This window comes from Quercus suber, unplaced genomic scaffold, assembly GCF_002906115.3.
Source record: "Quercus suber isolate HL8 unplaced genomic scaffold, Cork oak 2.0 scaffold_318, whole genome shotgun sequence".
In the NCBI taxonomy this organism is placed as follows: Eukaryota; Viridiplantae; Streptophyta; class Magnoliopsida; order Fagales; family Fagaceae; genus Quercus; species Quercus suber.
In genome coordinates, this window is record NW_027069773.1 from 177,502 (window position 1) to 197,841 (window position 20,340).

General features: G+C 34.8%; 1 protein-coding gene across 1 annotated transcript; it reads left to right on the forward strand.

Annotated features, from left to right (window-relative positions):
• The first annotated feature begins 2,947 nt into the window (after positions 1-2,947).
• LOC112025085 (uncharacterized) lies at positions 2,948-4,509 on the forward strand. The gene is made up of 3 exons (XM_024057751.1): positions 2,948-3,331; positions 3,448-3,715; positions 4,442-4,509. The coding sequence occupies exons 1-3, from the start codon at positions 2,948-2,950 to the stop codon at positions 4,507-4,509; spliced, it is 720 nt and encodes a 239-aa protein (XP_023913519.1).
• The last annotated feature ends 15,831 nt before the right edge of the window (positions 4,510-20,340 follow it).

Sequence of the window (20,340 nt, forward strand, 5' to 3'; positions counted from 1 at the left end):
AGCCTCTCCTCTTCTTCTTCTTTAAATTAAAACTATTTTCTTTTTCTTTTTCTTTTCTTTTCTTTATTTTTTTAATTTTTTTTTCTATTTTTATTTTTTGTGCTTGTTAGTAGGAGTAGTAGTATATCTATTTTGTGCTCATTTTTTTTATTTTTTTTATCATTTTTATTTTTATTTTTATTTTTTCTTGTTAATAGGAGCGGTAAAAGTAGTATATATATATATATATATTTGTGCTCATTTGATTTTTGTGTTTTTGTTTTTTTTTTTTTGGTCGCCATCTAGTCTAGGGCTATATATGGACCTCCCAAAGAAATCCCTATTGCGCCAATTTTAACTTGACTTTTATTGATTCTCAAAAAAAAAAAAAAAAAAAAAAAAAAAAACTTGACTTTTATTGAAAACACACTTCGTTTTATATACGGTGTCTCTACGCTCTATGTTTCTTTATGGTATGGCCATGCCAGACTTACGGTGTACGGAGAGCCACCTATCTATATATCTATTCTTTTTTTTTTTTTTTTTTTTGGGTTATCTATATATCTATTCTAGATTATTATAATATGACATGCACATTTTTAACCTTTTCTTTTCTTTTTCATTTTTTTGAAAGCCTAGATTTTGCAACAGTACTAGACTGTCTAAGCTAAAAACAATTAAATCACTAGTTTTTTGGATAAAACAACCTAGCAATAAAGAAATTCTTATTGAATTTAGGTTTGATTTTCTTTAATAATTTTTAATTAAATTATGTATGTTATTTTTTTTTTTTATAAATTATCTAATTTGGCTTTTTATTTATTAATAAATATGCATTGTAAATAAAATATTTTTGTCAAACTTCCTTGTACATTGCATGTGTTATCTAATTTGACTTTTTATTTATTAATAAATATGCACAATATATAAAATCTTTTTGTCAAATTTTCTTGTACATTGCATGTGGTGGTAAAATAAAATGGGAGTTTAAACTCTTTATTGATTTTCTTATAATATTGATACATAAGTTTTTTAAACCCCACATATTTGCATGTCATCATTTTGGCATGTCATCAATGTCTTTTTTACAAAAACGACCCAATACAATACAAATTATCATTATTAAGTTTCATATTCTCTTTTCATCAAAAAGGTTTCATATTTTTTAAATAAAATCAAATTAAATTAGGTAAGTTATTTTCTATAAATTAAAAAGGTTATCTTCTAATTTTGACGTTTTATTTATTCAAATTTATTCGTTAAAGATATATTATTATATAAATATATTTTGTTAAATTTTCTCATATTGTTGCATTGCCCCAATAGCTAGGGCTTTATGAAGGTAAGTTTGTTGGTGAAGTTCGAAGACTTTCAAGGTTAGAGTGTTGAATATTACTCTTTCTTGTTTGATGTGGGGTATATGAAGAAAGAGAATAAGAGGACGTTTAAAAACCAAAAGAGTTATCTCTAAAGAGCTCTAAATCCCAATTTGACGAGTTGTTATTATATTGGATTTTCTTGAATTTTTGTAGACTGCCAATGTTATTCGATTTTATTTCAAACTATTCATTTTGAAATTATTTCTATATTAACATTAAAATATTTATATATAAAAACATTAAAATATTAATCCTATAGTAGAAAGTACCTCATTGCTAATGGACTTCAACCGATTCAGCTTTAACCATGTTAATTGTTCCACTTTACTATTATTTATTGATTGATAGAGAATCACTATAAATTTACCGATTGATTCTTTTGTATTTTAAAAACTAATTTAGTAAATTTGGGGTATACATTCAATGTACTCCATCGTTATATATGTGCCTTTCAAACGCAAGGTTATAATTTTTGATCCATCGTGGTCTTACTAAATTAAGAGTAATTTTTTCTCTCAAAATAAATCAAGACTTATTTAATTTTTAAAGTTTGAAAAAAAAATGATTGGAGATTTTGGTGTTGGTACACGCAAGATGCAAAGTATAAAAGGCCGCACAGGGCCCATTAATGGAGTCCAAACTCCAAATGTGATTTCTGTTAGACTTCTTTTGAAACCCAAATCCAAACTTCTTTGCTCACCTCCCAAGTCTCTCTCTCTCCCTCTCTAATCCTGTGTCTTCGTCCCAATACCACCATTAGATTAGTCAAGATCCTCCACTAAGTTTTTGTTAAGGTATTTTAATGTTCCCATATAAGTTATCTTTAGAGTTATAACAAATATTATTAAACTATGTTAATTTAAATAATTCAAATTTACAGTGTTTTATTCTTAAAAAAAAAAATCAAAATCAAAATCGTGTGGAATAAAGGAATTCAATACTAAACAAATTTTCATTAAATTGGATTTAATATTTTTTGAAGAAATTATAATTAAATTAGGTGTGTTTTTTCAACAGTTTTTAAATGTGGTGATTTATTATCCGTGTAATTTTTTATTTTCTAGATTATAACTAGGAAATAATGCGTACTTTAATTTCTTAAATTTTAATTATGATATTACTTTGTAATTTCTATTTCATGTAGTGGAAAGATGTCACGTAAATCTTCAATGCAATGTCATTTTTGTAAGGATTTTCTTTGAGATTTATCCAAACCAAATTAAGTGACAATTATAAGTCCCTCAATATTAGGGGGGACAAATATTCATAATTAAACTTGTATCCAACAAAAAAAAAAAAAAAAAGGGTTCATGCTGGAGAGTTGGTAATAGAGCTTCCATCAGGATTCTTCATGATTCCTGGATTCCCAATCATCCCCTGAATAAAATTCTTCTCCCTCCATAAAACATTGAGGAAGAGATGACGGTTTCAGAATTGTTAGACCCAGAACGATGTTGATGGGATAGGGGCCTCATTATGCAGCTTTTTTAATCAGGAGGATGCTGAAGCAAATTCTTCGAGTGCCTCTTAGTCAAAGGTATATCTCTGACTCTCTTTTCTAACTACACAGCAAAAATGGTGAGTACTCAATGAAATTTGGAGTACCATGTAGCAAGACAGCTCAACTGGGGCTTTGGGAGCACAAGTATGGAAGCATATATCTATGGAAGCTTAATATACCGAATAAGGTTAAAATCTTTGGCTGGCGAGCTTGTCGCAACATACTACCAACTCTGGCAAACTTGGCACAGAAAAGAATTATTCAAGATAGCACTTGTGAGTTCTGCAAGAGTAATTCTAAAACTGGAATTCATGCATTGTGGGACTGTGAGGTGGCACAAGACATTTGGGCTGGGTGTTCAATACGTTTGCAAAAATGTTATGTTGGACAAGCGGACATGATTCAGTTAATGGAAGAGTTTAATGACTCGACTCCCTACCGACGAGCTGGAGCTTTTTCTAGTTCAAGCGTGGTTTGTTTAGCACCAACGGAATCAGATGCTTCATTGTGGACAGTTGCAGGAACCTAGGGTACTGAATAAGAGAGCAAGAGATTTTATGGATGGAGTAACGGAGAGCAAATACTCAGTTATGCATAAGCTCCAATATTCTTGATCCGACCATTTGGTGTTCGCCTCTAGTTTCTCGCTTCAAACTAAACTTCGTTGCAGCAATTTTTGCAGAACAAGCAGCCACAGGGGTTGGAGTCATTATTCACAATGGTAAAGGTGAAGTCATGGCCTTTTTATCTGCTAAGGGTCCGCCGGTGATGAGTAGTGAGGAAGCAGAAATTATGGCTTGTGGTCAAGCTATTGAGTTTGCTATTGATTGTGGCTTCTTAGAGTTGGTTGTGGAAGGTGATAACAAGTCTGTCATGTCGTCTTTGAGGTTGAAGAACTGCCTTCGGTCTCGGTTGGGACATATTTTACGGGATGCTATTTGTCTTCTCAACGGGCTACGATGGTTGGAGGTTCACTATATTAAACGGAGTGCCAGCTTAGGGGATCATTTGTTGGCTAGGCATGCTAGAAATATCTTGAATGATGTTATTTGGTTAGAGGATTCCCCTCCCCTTGCTGTGGAGGCTTTTTTTTTTTTTTTTTTGGTGCTAAACTTCAATGTCATTCATACAAAAAGGAGGGTACTACAGCTTAGGAATCTACCACACAAGCAGAGAGGATAACCTAGGTAGATTCTCCTTGTTAAAACACAAAGGTAATGCAGAATTCAAAGCTAACTTTGCAACATTATGTGTTGCAATATTACAAGACCTACGGACCCACACAAAAGAGCAACTAAGGAAAACTGAAACAGAGTTTAGGATATTAACAATATCATTGCTGATGGCCCAGTTAGGCACAGAAGGATTGTCAGCAGTGGATCCATACACATCTTGGAATCGCTCTCGATGATTACTTGTTTCCACCCTTCACTAGAGGCTAGGTTGACTGCCCATTGGATTGCACTTGCTTCCGCTTGGATGGGGGTGTAGCTATGGTGAGGTTTAGCCCAAACTTTGATCACCTCACCGAGGGAGTTCCTTGCTATTACTGCTAGTGCATTTCTTGATGGTCCAATTGCAGCATCCACATTTAGCTTGATGAACCTAGTCAAGGGGGACTTCCAAACCTGGGAAGAAGGTGCGCAATGAGCTTGGTTGGCAGCTTGGATTACAGTACGGAACTCTATGATTCTACTTTCAATCCGCAAGCAGGATTCACGGATGTTAACTTTTTCGCCTTGGAATACAACTCTGTTTCTTAAATTCCATACTCCATCTACCATGAAGGTCATTGTTGAAGAAACATACCAGCTTCCTACGTCCGAGGTGGTGGTGGTAGGATGGGGTGCAAGGATGAGCTTGATTACGTCACCGCTGCTTTATACATTCTGAGAATCAGTTTTGAAACCCCAACAAGACTCGAACCAAACAGCTCTGGCGATTGGGCAAGTAAAAAACAAGTGGCAGATGGACTTAAGCTCATTTCCGCACAAAGCACAGGAGGAGTTAAAGGTTTCAAACCTTTGGTTCAAGATTCCTCCACAGTAAAATTTTGATTCTTTCCGTGGTTTTGATTTTCCATAAGCCTTTCCATTGAGCCTCGTTCAAGGGGGTGGTAATATTAAAATTGTGCTGTTAATGAGCATGGAAACCATCATAGGGAAATCTGCATACACTGGCTGTTGAGGTTTGGGAATGAAGTTCTGAAGCCACGGAACCTAGGGGTCCAACCAAACATTAATGGTAGCGCCATCTCCAATTAGGTAGCAAGCCCCCTTAATGATTAGATTTTTTACACCCTCAATGGCCCTCCAAACCGGTGAAGCTTTGTATAAAGATTCTATTTCTATTCAATGATTTTATGGCTGGTTTCCCTTTCTCCAAAAAAAAAAAAAGTCATAACTCATAAGGGTACCTCAACTCTATTTGATCACAATTTTCACAATATCATATGGTCATAACTCATAAGGGTGCCTGTTTGCTCCTTCTCTCTTTCCTTCAAATAAATATGTATAGTTATTAGGTTCTATTTTTGTCTTGCAACCTTTCAATTTTTTTTCCTTTTCATATATAAATAATGTCAGGCTTTGATTTATATAAACAAAAATCTTGCATGTAAGCATAATATAATTATAACATATCAAGAAGGATGGCAGCAAAAATAATTATAATAATGATTATTATAATGAATCAATGATGATGATATTAACAATAGTAATACAACCTTAAAAAAAATTCTAAACCCTAAACCATGTTATTATTATTTTTAATTAATTACTTAGGGTTACAATAATAATAATAATAATAATTATTATTATTATTATTATTATTATTATTATGCGAAAACACTATTTCGGTCTCTACATTTTGAGGTTACGGTCAATTTGATTTCTGTTATTTTTAACTTGCAGTCAATTTAGTCCCTAGCGTTAACTCACCAACGAAAAATGTTTATGCGGCAAACGGTTTGCCTTGTTGGCACACATGTGGCTAACATAATAATATAAAATCAAATAATTAAATATTAAAAAAGCCACTTTAATAATAAAAGAAATCCATGTCAGACAAAAAAAAAATTCTAAAAAGATTAATTAAAAGAAAAAAATAATGATAATTATTATTTTTTAAATCTCAATTTTTTTTTTCTTTTTGAATTCTTGCACTTTCTTAGTTTCTGTCTCTAAGCACAATACCCAGAACACAGCAATCTAACTTAAACCAATCAATAATTTATCAAATATCAAGACTCTATTTTCTTTTCAATTCTTTTCTTTTAAGCTATTTTTTAGCAGCCACATAATATTCAGACAAACATTGAAACTCTCTCACACTTTGCAAATTTTCCCGCCCAACTTTCCGTCACTTTCCCAAGAAAAACAATTCACAAAAAAGAAAGAACAACGTGTGAGATTCTTCTCATCCAAGAGGAAAGTGTGGGAACCAAATACATGCGAAGTTTTAGGAGGTGGTGTACACGGGGCATGGGATCAATTCAATGGATCAGTGCACTGAAGATGTAGATTTGCAATTGGTTGGAAGCGAGTGAAGGTAGATCTCGTGTCGCCCACGGTAGCATCCTCCTCGTCCGCTGTCTCTCGTTGGATGTCCTCAGCTGAAGCCTTGCTCAAAGCCACCGTAGATCTCCTCCTGCTCCACCACGCTCAACCATGGTTATTGGAAATTATAGATTGAGATTTGTGTGTGTGTGTGTGTTTGTGAGAGAATGAGATTATGAGACAGAAGGAGAGGTAAGGGAAACTAAGAAAGTGCTTGTCAACGCCTGGCCTCGATCGGAGTGAAAAACCGCTGACGTCAGGCCTTCGTTCAACCACCCACCATGGCGATGCTCCCTCACGCTCGGGGCCCGTTGGAGGCCCATCTCAATTGGTTGGTGCACTTGGTGTGGTTTTCGCAGAGCTTCGGGTGCTCTCTTTCTCAGTGGAGGAAGGTATTTATCTACCTTTGGTAGTATGGCAGGAATCTTGGCCAAATTTTAAGGGATTACCAAAAGTAAGTGAAGTTGCCACCAATCATTGGGTTTTTCTAAGGTATGATTAGTCACCTGTTTCTAGTTGATTTTATTACCAATCATAGGCTAAGAAAAATGGCATTTTTCCTAATCTAATGTGGATGGCAAAAAATCTTGATTCTTGAGTCTAGAAGTTTAGTTACGTGTGGGAAAGGTGTTAGGCACTCCACAACACTTGTCCAAGGACAATCTTTTTTTTTGACAAAACCTTAATTTTTGGAGATTGGCAGTAAAAACATGATTTTGGCATTGGCTTTCAAGGCTTCGCATGCATAGGGGGCTTTAAGGTTTGGCTTTTAAATAGGTGTGGTCCCAATCTATGCTTTCCTAAGGCATTTGGGGAAAGTACCAGATTTTCACGACGAAAATCCAGCGACATGTCACCTTATTTTCAAGGCGAAAATTAGGCATCGCTTTGCCTTAGGTAACATGAACTTTGACAATCACACTGGAAGAGGCTAGCAGGTATATATATACATACATTATGCACAATGCAAGCACACAGAGCAGGAAAGTAATTGCCTACATCCCTAGAGAATGGCCTAAAATATAGATGCAGGAAAATAAATAGGGGTTGCCATACTTTAGAGATGATGACGAAAGGTACATGGCATGATATACCTAATACGACCCATATAAGAAAGAAAAAAAGGGAGGAAGGAAAGGGGTTTTAAAGAGTACATAACCAAATGGGAAAGGCTAGACCCCTAAACCTACTGAACATTGCTGCTTGGCTTATATCGACATGCTTGCATCCTCGCCCTTTTTGCTTTCGCCTGGGAGTCCATGCCCTAACTCCATGCATCCTCGCTTCAGGTGTGTACATGCAAAGGCAAGAACAAGAAACCAGCAAACAAGCAATGGAAAGAAAGAGATGCGTAGGGCATGTGAAAGAGGCATAAAGTAGATAAGCACGATAGACATGGCAAGTAAAGAAACAAGAAAGCAAGCAAACAAGTGAGAAGGCAAACAAGCAAAAAGGCAAACAAAATGTGGTGTCAATGGGGAACAAATGTAGGTTTGGATTAAATGTCCATAACTTCATTATGTTGAAGCATAGATGATACACTAGCAAGCAAGACTCGTGAATGGACATGTGAACAAGTGTGTAAAGATGCAAAGAAAGCCAATAAATGGCACGAATAAACATGGTAAGCATAGCATCGCACGGAGCAAAAAGGGAAAGGTATGCACGAAACAACTGACATCATGGTGATGCATCCCAAATGGTTACATCCAACAAGGCCTCTTGGACATCAGATGTAACCATGCAACCACAAACCCGCTAAGGGCATTAAGCATTGCAAAGCCTAGAACTAAAGAGACTAACATAAGCATAAAGCATAGAAGCAAGCAAGCATAAACATGCAAATAGGATGATCCAAACCCTTTGATGTGGGCCTTATTGTATGGACGATGACAAAGACCACAGGGTCTAGATTAGGTCCTAACCATTAGGCCAAAACACAAGAAAATACAAAAAATGAACAAAAGGGGCTACAATAGCACATGACATGACAAACAAGGTCTAGGCCTAAGCACATAAACAAGGTGTGAAGCATGCAAGCACCTAGAGATGGCATAAAGCATGTAGAGAACATAGATCCAAGTGCATAGGCATGTGAAAACATAGATCTAGACATATAGGCATAGAAACGTGAATGTAAACATGTAGAAACTTAGCACATAAACATGGAAGCATGCATGGAGATAACCATAAACACATAGATCCAAGCAAGGCATAAACATGTGAAGACAAGGATCTAATCATATAGCATGGAAATAAACACATAAACACATAGATCCTAGCAAGGTATAACCAACAACATCATACAAGCATGTGAGCATGTAATCCTAACATCATCCTAGAAACAAAAAGAGGAACAAAGCATAGGCAAACATGGCATATAACATAAAGCATGTAGATCTAAACATATAAGCATGTAAGGATGTAGATCTAAGCATGAAACATGGCATAAGGTATGAAAAGCAATTAGATCTAGGCTAGAAGCACATATAAAGCAAGCAACATGCTAAAAAAGCAATAAATCATGTGATTCAAGTAAAAAGAACAAAATAAATGCTAGAAAAAGATTTAGAAAGTTAGGAGTGTGGATAGTAGCTAAAAAGCTACATCCACACTCCTAAACCCCAAATCCAAAGTGTAGAACTAAGGAAAAGAAGACTCGGTATAAGAACTATGCCTTGAATTTTTAGTGAAGGAGGAAGAATCAAGAGGCTTTGATGTGTTTTGTGTGAGTGTTTTTTTTTTTTTTTTTTGTTGGAAGAGACAAAAAATGTGTAGAAATTGTCTGGGCAAAGAGCAAAACCCAGAAGTTCCTCCTTTTTTTTTTTTTTTTTTTGGGTCTAGAGGGTGCCTGGGGCCTTTTATAGCCACAGAATGATTTATGAGGCGACGGCCCTTGTAGGGCCGCCACCTTCAAATGGCTTCAGATCAGGTTGATCTTGGCACCTCTAGAAATATCTTGGCTTCCTATTTTTGAAAAGGTATGGAACTTGAAAATCCAACGGTCGGATCAAAAGTTATGGCTTTTGGAAGTTAGCAGTGCATCGATTGGTGTGTTTTTTCAGTTTTCGTGATATCTCGGCTATTCTAACTTCGATTTTGACCCATGAATAGTAGTTGGATTAAGAATTTGATAATCTTCGCAATGACATTTATTTCAACCTATTCTAATGGTCGGATCAAAATTAGGGTTTCTGCGGGTTGCTAGGAGTTAACTCCAGGTCAAACTTGGTCAAAGTTGCCAAAAATCTCTGAGAAGCTCGGGTTTGATATAAAGCCATGAAAAAAAAATGTTGTTTTGTGAAGATTTTGACCTCGTTTGATCTTCGGTCAACCCAAAGTTAACTAGGAGCATTTTGGTTATTTTAATTGAAAAAGGCGATTTGGGTGTTCCAGTGCCTGAACGGCTTGCGCCATATCATTCTGAATGTTCTCGTGGCCCCATGGAGAGAAAATGATATTCTTGGATTTTTCGGGGTTTGGCACGCAAATCAATGGCGGACAAAATACGGTATCAACAGCGCTTGGTATTGGAATTTTTTTGGCTAAACACTCGGTATTGGGATTTTTATTTATTTATTGTGGTGTTGCTAGGTGTTAGGTGGTGCTAGGTATTGTGTTTGGAAAATAAGAAAGTGCAAGAATTTTAAAGAAAATAAAAGAAACTAAGGACTTTTTTTTTAATTCATTATATATATATATATTTAATTAATATTTTTAGAAATTTTGTGTCTGACATGAATTTCTTTTATTATTAAAATTCTTATGTGAATTTTTTTATGTTTAATTATTTGATTTTATATTATTATGTTAGCCACATGTACGCCAACAAGGCAAACCGTTTTGCCATGAAAGTATTTTCTGTTAGTGAGTTAATGGTAAGAATAAATTGAATATACGTTAAAAATAACGGGGACTAAATTGATTGATACCAAAATGTAGGGAACAAATTGACCGTGACCTTAAAATGTGAGGACCAAAGTGATGTTTTTGCCTTATTATTATTATATGTACTTAGGACATGTTTGGTAGACTGTAATAGACATTGTAATGTAATAGTTATTCTTATGGTTTAGCTATTCTTTAGTTTGAGTATGTTTTTATTACAACGAATAGTCATTCCTTATGAATAGCTATTCTTCAAAATGAGGAATAATTATTTCTCTTTAAAAGGGTTGTATTAGTTATTCCTTAATAAGTGCAATAATTTCAAAACTTAATATATTTCAAAACTTAATATATTTCCAAATAAACAAATTTTTCATATATCCCTCTTAAATTTAAAAAACAACAATTTTTAAGGAAATATAATTGTATGTGTAGGGACTTGGTTTACAGCCCAAGCCTAATGTGCATGGGATTGTGGGTTAATGAGCCCAATGTGCATGGGATTGCAATAAATTTGTAGAGAGTGGGTTCAAAGAACTAGGTCTTGGTGAATCTAACAACGGCTAGGATAGGTTTGAAAAACCATCATGTAAGAGCAATACACGTGAGGTTAGGTGAATGTGTTGTTCGAGGAGGCCAATATTCATATATACCAATAGAACTTATTACAAGTGTAAGTCTGACTGCTACAGTATCCTCTTTCTATTTTTCTTCCCCCTTTCTCCCTTGGAGGGCTTTCCTTATTATATAGTCCCTCTTAGGCAATTTTTACCCTACACTTGTCGATAATTTAGGTTGCTACTTGAGTACTTGTCCCATCAGACATCCCTCTGGATTTTCTGTGAGTTGCGGTGTCCAAGGAGGTATTCAGAGGTCTTTTCCACATAAATGCGGTCAGAAAAGTCCCTACAGTGCATTCAATGCGGAAGTTGCACTTTTTCCTTAGATATTTTTCAGCCTCCTTCCTTCTTGTGTGTTTACGTAACGTGTCTCTGACACTGGCACCTCCATTGAGGGCGTTTTCGTTGCTGGAATGTGCATCAGAGCAGTGTTCGTTGTGGCCGAGGAGATATACCTCCTTGAACCATCTTCTACTCCTTTCTTATTCATGAGGCACTGAGTTGGGATCCCTTGATTACTCGTCTCTCCTTGGACAATCCAATGCTCTCGGGTAAGGCCTAAGGCCCAATATATCATTTTTAGGTCTTGTCCCTACAGTATGAGTAAGATATTTTCTAAAATAAGTATTAAGTTTTATTCTAATATTATAACTTATAACTCACAACCAAACTTATAAATACGTTTAGTTATTACATTACAACACATTTTATTCTTCTTTCTAAAAAAAAACATATTTTATTCTTAGTAATAAGAATTACAATTCATATTGTAATACTCATTCAGTGTATCAAACGTATCTTTAGGGTTTTAATTTCATTTGTGCAAATGTTATATATATATATATATATATATAAAGTGTTTGTAGCTATTTGCATAAGTTTGAATATTAAAGAAAATCTATATACAAAATATGAGTTTTAAGAGTGCTAGAAAAAATATTACAAGAACTAAATTGTAAATTAAATAAGAAAACAACTAATATCCAATATCTATCTATATTAAACCAATGTTTCAATAATATAAAGCTTGAGTTGACGGACAAAATTGCTTTTTGCCCATTTCTGAAAAAAAATCCAGCATTTTGCCATATTTCTCAAACTAATTAGAGAAATGCCCCTCTTTTGAAAATCGAGTTTCTGAAAATCGAGTTAGCCCCTATAGCGGCGTTTTTAGGGACCCTATAGTGATGTTTTAAGGATCTATAGTGACGTTTTGTAACTCGATTTTCATAAAATCGAGTTATAGGTAAAAAAAAGAAAAAAAATTGCATGTAACTCGACTTTATGAAAATCGAGTTACAAAACGTCACTATAGGTCCTTAAAACGTCATAAAAAGCTCAAAACATCACGGACTCATGGAAGCTAGTGGAAGGTATCGAAAGTCAAAACTGATTAGCTTTCCAATATGAGAGAATGGAAGTTTGCATTCCTATCTACTATTAGCTTTTTCCAAATGGAGTTGTAATCTTTTTTTAGATATGCACAGATAGAAACTCATGTTTTTCACATGAAACAAATTCTAAAATAAAAAGCCACATCACTAAATTTCAATCTAATGTTTTCTTGCAAAAACAAAAATATCAAACAACTCATTAAATTAAATTAAGGAAAAATTTAACAAATGTTCTAAGGACATTAGTTTAGGAGCTATTTTTAGAAACATTTTACAAGAAAATGACAGCATTTTATATTTACTATAAAAGTAACGTCAAAATTTTTTTAAATAGTTTATTAATAATTGTCCTAAGTGCACCCGTTTCCATGATCCTTAAATTAAAAAGAAAATAAACTGCCTTCATGACCTCTCTAGTCTATTTACTAAAAGATTTGAATGTACTTTAAGGAATAGCTATTCCACCAAGTTTTTTAACAGGTGTGGTTCGAAGTTGGAGAAGCATCAACCTATTACAGCAGTTTCTAAAAGCGCTGCTATAGGTTCCAAAAAAAAAAAAACACTGTTTCTCGTAGTGATTCATGTATATATATTCCATAAAAAGAGAAAATAATTTCTCAATAGCATGTAAATATATGCAGGGAAACCACTAAATCTGTCTAACTTATTTTTGTTGAAATATGCAAATTAAAGCTTGTAAGAAGGATCCAAGGTAACTTCTATAGCTAATATTATATTGAATTTTGACCAATACTTCTTAAAATTATTAGTAAGCATTTGACTGCATTTTGTCTCCATGCACTCATGAATGTTAATATAAAGTAGACGCCAACAAAAATAAAGGAAAGACTTTTTCAATTTTTATTTATTTATTATTATTATTATTAATGTTATCCCAATCAACAGCAACAGGGAAATAGTTATCTATAATTAGAAGTCAATTCTAGGTGACAAGAGTGCAGAAATTGTAGAAAACACTCTATAAGAAAGATATATAGTACGAACACCTTGCCTTAAATCTCTCTAATAATCCAAAAACATTTAAATCATATACTCTAAGGGATTGTTTGGTATCAATTTTTAAATCCAGTTTTTCGCTAAAGAAAAAACATAAAACAATTGCTATAAAGCTCTTGTTTTCTTTCTTCAAAAAAAAAAAAAAAAGCTCTTGTTTTCTAACTTATGACCCTTTCATGTATTTAATACTCTCTTCTCTTTTCTTTTCTTTTTTTGGTGAAAACATATTTAATACTTTCGCATATATTTTGGATAGCACTATCAAATTATCAATCTCTTTTAGCTCATCTTGTACTATCAATTATCAATTAAGAAATACGAGGATTCTAAAAAAAGAATTAAGAATATTAGCTCAAAATCAAAGATAAAAAAATTCACCATCACAAATAGGTACTTTCTTAATACTCGGTTGAGTTCTTAACATCTCAATAGAAACATTGGCAGAAGATGTTTCATAAAATGTCAAAGGAAAAACATTGTGCTTACATTTCCACATAAATGTTACCAACACCAAAAAAGTACAAGGACCCCAATCATTAATGTTTTCCATGTTAAAAATAAATAAATAAAAATTAAATATTTCCAATGTTAGAATAAAATTTAGGTTTACGCCATATGCTTCTGTGTCCAGTCCGATCTAGTTGCCCGTTTATTGAAGATTAGTTAGATTAGATTAGGTTTACGCCATATGCTTTTGTTTTTTTTTTCTAAATTTTTGGTGGAGGTAGAATTATAAAAAAGAAGAAGATAAAAGTTGATTTTTAGTAACATATATATATTTTAAGAAAGAAACTAGAATAAGCATCATATTTTTAAATTTCCAAATAATCTATTCACTTTTTTAGTTATTTTGAAAGCCAATAAATGAAAAGAGGCAACATACAAGCGGCTGTGATTATGGACAAAATAAGAATGTCTCTTGACTGTATGACCGAGAACTGGTGCAATATCCCAAGGAATGCAGTCCCTTATTAACGATTCGAGATGAAAAGTTAAAATTTAGAACCTGTTTGGTAGCTATATTTGAAACCAGTTTTTGTTTTCAAACAGCAAATTGAACCCCACTAATGGTTAGGTCATTTGGCACCTGTTTTCACAAAACAGTTTTTAGAAAATTGTTCCAAAAAGTACCATGCAAGTTTGCATAACAATTTTTGGAAAACAACTAAAATGTGTTTTTTGTTCTCCATTTCTTATATCCAATGGCATTTTTGTAATAAAAACATTTTCTTCTTTTTTTCTTTTCTTTTTATAATTCACAAGCTCTTCTCTGGGTGTTCTCTCTCTCTCAACTGTGACAGTCTCCATCGACTTTCAAAAGTAGCAACTAGTAATACACACAAATAAGTAAATTGCAAACTGCAAAGTCATTAGAATATATAAGGTTATGTTTGGTAACAGTTTTTATTTTCTATTTTCAAAAACTTGTTTTGGGGAATGTAAAGTGTGGGGGGTAAAAGCCCAGACATACTTATTGGGCTGTGGGCCCTGTCTTAAGGAGTACTGTACGTCCGAAGAGTAATAGCGTGTCGGAGTAAAATTCATCTGAATACAGCCGACCCAGAAGTAAAGAAAGAGTAACGTCCGAATAGATCACCTTTTGTCCGAAGAGTTTACACTCCTCGGACGTAAATGGTCTTGACCCAGCCAACGAATAGAAGGCCCGAATGGACTCTCAAGCAATCCCAACGACAAAGATAAGCTCTGGGCATATCTAGGGGCGATTAGAAAGAGAAAATATCTTAAGGAAAAGCTGCCATCACCGCATTAAATGCACTGCAGCTGCTTTTCTGGCCGCATTAATGTGGAGAAGACCCCTGAACAGTGTAATCTCAGCTACTACCACTCACGGAGGAGTAAAGAGAGTATCTGATGGGACATGCACTCAAGTGAATGCTTAGATGAAGAACAAATGGACGATGGAGATGATAGAAAAGGGTGCTATATAAGCAAGAGAGGTCTCTGATAATAGGGATCGGAGAAAGGAGGGGAGAGAGGAATTAGACAATTTCATTGTAGTTCCAAGAATTGTAATCACCTTACATTTCAATAATATATATATACCTTTTTGGACAGACACTTGTAAAAGAAGATGAATATGATCTTGTGTCAATGAATCCTCAAACGCTATAATTAACCTTTGTTTGATTCACACCTAACTCAGCTCTTTCACCCACTCTCTACAAATTCATTGTCTTGGGTTCATTGGGCTTGTAACCCATCCCTCTTAGGCCTGGGCTGCCAAATCAGACCCTACAATTGGCGCCGTCTGTGGGAAGAGTTCGTGCAGGGGTGAAAACAACAGCGGAGGATGACTGAACGAGGCCAACAACAGGCAGAGTCAAGGGCATCCCAGTATGCGGACCCTTTCCTTAATTTGGAGCAGAGATAGGATCGTGAGGGCAGTGCACACACCGTGCACACTGGGCAAAGCCAGTCACGCGATAGGAGTTACATATCCCATGCAAAGAAGAACCGGGATTTGCAGCTGGAGGTTGAAAAGTTAAAAAGAGAGCTGCGTCATGCAAAACGGAAACGGGTCCCTTCACATTACGATGAGGAGTCCGACGACCAACAGGATCCCACTTACCAACAAAAATCGTGAACGCCAGTCAGTGAGTCCTTTTCCTACCAGGAGGAGCGTCGTCATGAGAAGTAACCTCCGAGCCCACCACGTGGAGATATAGGGAACGATGCCATGAGCAAGGCCTTGAACCAAATCTCTAGATCGCCCTTCACACGCAGGATTGAGGAAGCGAGACTCCCTCGGCATTTTAACCAACCTGCATTCACCATCTACAACGGTAAAACGGACCCAGTAGAACATGTCAGTCATTTTAATCAGCGGATGGCAGTCTATTCTAGGAACGAAGCTTTGATGTACAAGGTCTTCCCCTCCAGCCTCGGGCCGGTTGCGATGAGATGGTTTGACAGCATAAAGGAAGACTCCATCAGCTCCTTCAAAGAACTCACTCAAGCCTTTGGTTCGCGTTTTGTCACTTGCCGAAGAGTGTCCAGGCCCTTGTCCTTCCTACTATCCTTGAGCATGCAAGAGGGTGAGACTCTGAAGGCGTATTCGGATAGGTACTGGGAGATGTTTAACGATATGGAGGGCAACTTTGATGTGATGGCCCTCGACACGTTCAAGCTCGGCTTCCCCACTGACCATGGCTTGAGGACATCTTTGTCTGGCAAGCCAGTCACTAGCATGCGTCAGCTGTATTTTCTCTCTCTAGCCATTCTGTAGCCTCCATTGCCAAAAACTCTCAAGCTCTAGCCTCTCAGAAGTCAGAACTAATCCCAAATCTAATCTCCACATCTCAAACTCTCTCTCTCCCTCTCTTAAAATTAATCTATAGATTTCTCCAATCTGGGTTTCTCTCTCAGGCTCGCATACTCTCTTTCCTCTTACCCATAGATGGCAATAATGGCTGCAGATTTACAGACGATGATAGGTGGCAGAAAATATAAATGGCGGTAGAACCATAAACTTAGGCGATGCGCTTAGGCGATGCGCTCTCTATTAGAATGTGGTGGATTTTTTTTCTTTGATTTGAATGAAACGCACGTGGGTGTTGTGTTCCGTTAGTCATTTAACAGACAGACTAACAGATGGTTTTATTTGGCAGGCTTGTATAGATTAAGGAGCAAATTGGCCAAGCCAAAAGTTTAGGGATTGTTCTGGCCACTGTTTCAAAGTTTAGGGGGTCCCTTGATATTTTTTCCTACAGTTTTTTAAGGTTTATAATAGTTTGTTTAGTTTGTATTTTCAAACAACATTTTTTAGTTTTTAAACAGCATTTCACGCATTTCAATATATTTTTTCACCCACACGTATTTCAAAAAATTACAAATAACAATTTTCAAACTACTCTATCAAACACCCCCTTAACATTTTCAAATTACAAGTACATTTTAGTAAGCTTTCAGGAAATAGTTTTCAATTAAAAACTAAATAAGTTGTTTCCAAACAGACACGTATACATATTGACATTCGAGCTCTGCAACAAAATATTGTAATAACCTAAATTTTTTTTAAATAAAAACTGATATTTAAATACACAAAAAAAAAAAAAAAAGAGAGAGAGAGAAGAAAGACGGGCCATTTTTTTTTTTGATAGCCAAACTCATTGAAATTTCATTAATAGGGGCAACAGCCCATTGGAGCTACATCCAAGAGCACTTGGTTTACAATTACGGGGGGGAGGGTGTCTTCCACCCAAATAACAGTATCTGAAACTAATTTCGCATTCCTAGCCAACTGATGGGCAGCAACATTGCTATTCCTACTAGCATACTTTGCTTCCCAATCCTTAAAACTTTGGAGCAAACTTACAGAGCTTTGAACCACTTTTTGGATAGAGCTTGGGGGCTGATTTATGCCTGATAGAGCAGACATTACTGTCATGGAATCACCTTCCACAACCACTTCTCTAAGGCCTAAATCCCTTGCTAGTATAATCCCTTCCTCAGTTGCCTTGGCTTCCACCTCCAACGCCCCCAAGGGTAGAAGCAGTCTCTAAGGCCTAAATCCCTTGCTAGTATAATCCCTTCCTCAGTTGCCTTGGCTTCCACCTCCAACGCCCCCAAGGGTAGAAGCAGTTTCTTTGACATTGCTCCCATAATTTGCCCTCTATCATTTCTGATAACTACTCCTATCCCGCAGCAGTGGGGGTCTCTAAAAATTGCTCCATCCACATTGATTTTGTACCACCCCGATTTTGGAGGGCGCCAAGGAGGCCTAGCTTGAGGAACCACATTGATTTTCTTTAACACGTATAGTGATGGTAATTATTAATAATTAAATAAGCAGTTGATGGGTAAATGAGTCTTTAAACACCCAATCTATCAGTGACCTGTCTAAACGCACACATAGTCATCATGTGCCACTTTTCATGTCATGGACCAACCTTATTTCGAGAGTAATCTTTGAAATGTGATTATTGATTTCAATGTGGTGATACTGATTTCAAAATTAATACTAACATATATATATATATATATATATATAATAAACCTCATGTGAGAGAGTATGAGATTCTCCAATTTAACGTATTCCTTACAATTCTCTTAGCCTTCCACCTCACATAATTTATGAGGTCGTTGAAACTCACCAATCACCTTCACTACCAAATCAGTTTGTAAGTTTTATGTAGTAAAACTTGTAGTACATTTAGCATTTTGCTTAAAAGTATTTGCAGATATGATTTGAAAATGAGATACTTTAGCCAAGAACCTTGTAGTTTAATTAATATAGTAGTACCTCATGGTGTTTCTAATAAAGATATTCATGATTCAAATTCCCACCTCCAACTATCAATGTATATAAAAAAAATGATATATTTTAGTTATTAAAAAAAAATCTATGTTATTGTTTATTTTAAAAGAATTTCTATGGTTAATTCTATTTTAGACGGATTGAGATCTTCTAGAGTCCCTAGAGTACTCTACCATGTAGAGTTCTTTTAATTTGAACCTTTCATTTATAACAAATGGTCTAGATTTTGCCATATCATTAATCCACTAACAAATCTCCTAAAATAATGGTTTAAAAAATAACTACTTATAAATGATAATTATTGCCTTACCCCATCAACTTGAAGTTGAGTCAAAATATAAGGAGGATTAGAGAACAACACGAAAATCTAGAGCATTGAACCTTCTAATTAAAACACTACTAAAACATGTTGATAGTAAATTTTCCAGAGACAAAATTTCAATGATCAGTTGTATTTGGTGAAGACTTCAAGTGACTTTTTGGTCATCCAACGCTCTGATGGAAATTTTGTTACTAAGTTCCAGTGACACACAACCTTTGGTTTGTCCATATCGTACAAAGTTGTTTTGTGTCTACAAGTTAGATTTTGGCAAGAAAATGTTAGAAAAGACGGAATCTTTGAAGGATCAAGTTGTGTTATATATTTCTTTCTCAAAAAAGAGTTGTGTTATATATATATATATATATATATGCTTCTTGGTCTATGTGCATAATAATCAATTTTCTAAATAAGCAAATTTCTTTTGCATTTAATGCTGCAATGTCATAGCCACTATTCGCATTTAAGGTAATAAATATCATTTATGAGCAGTTATTTAATAAAATCATTATTTTTGTAGATTTGTTAGTAGATTAATGATATGGCAAAATCTAGACCATTTATTATAAATGAAAGGTTCAGATTAAAAGAACTCTACATGGTAGAGTACCATAGGAATTCTAGAAGATCTTAATCCATTTTAGACTAATAAATGCCACAAGTATATTAAATACCCATTAATAATCATCGCAATTAGCAATATTCATATTTAGACTAATAAATACCAACTAATAATTACCATAATTATCAATTTTATATTTAGAGAAAATATAAAAGAGGCTGCAACAAAAATAGCCACCATGCACGCGTTTCTCTTATACTTATCTTCAATTAGCTTGCCACTACTTCATACTTTGCATATATGTCAAAATGTTACACCACCGCACATTCTTGGTGCGATAGTCACTCCACAAGTATAAATGCTTGTCGGAGGTGGAGGGCAATGACCGTGGTTCAAGTCTCCAAGTGGGAGTTTTACACCTATATACATTTAGATTAGGTTAGAGTAGAAATTCTATCTTGTATATAAAAAAAAAATGTCACTAATTAATTGCTATGTTTTAATAGGATAAAATGATTTATTACCATGTTTTAATCATCTTGGTGCACTAATCTTAAATAATATTTTTTTTGAGAAAATAATCTTCAATAATATAAGAGTAATGCTACATCCACAATGTTTGACTTTTGGTTTACCCTATAGTATTTTGAAACAAAAGTTATTGATGTCTCACAATTTTACATGTCATTATTGATTTTTTTTAATTCAAAAATTACTATCAAGTGATATTTTATTTTAATGGTAGAATAGATAGTTTCGTATACAAAATACAATAATAAATAAATACTTATTAATAATTACCATATTTTTAAAATTTCATATCTAGACTAATAAATGCAAAAGGGC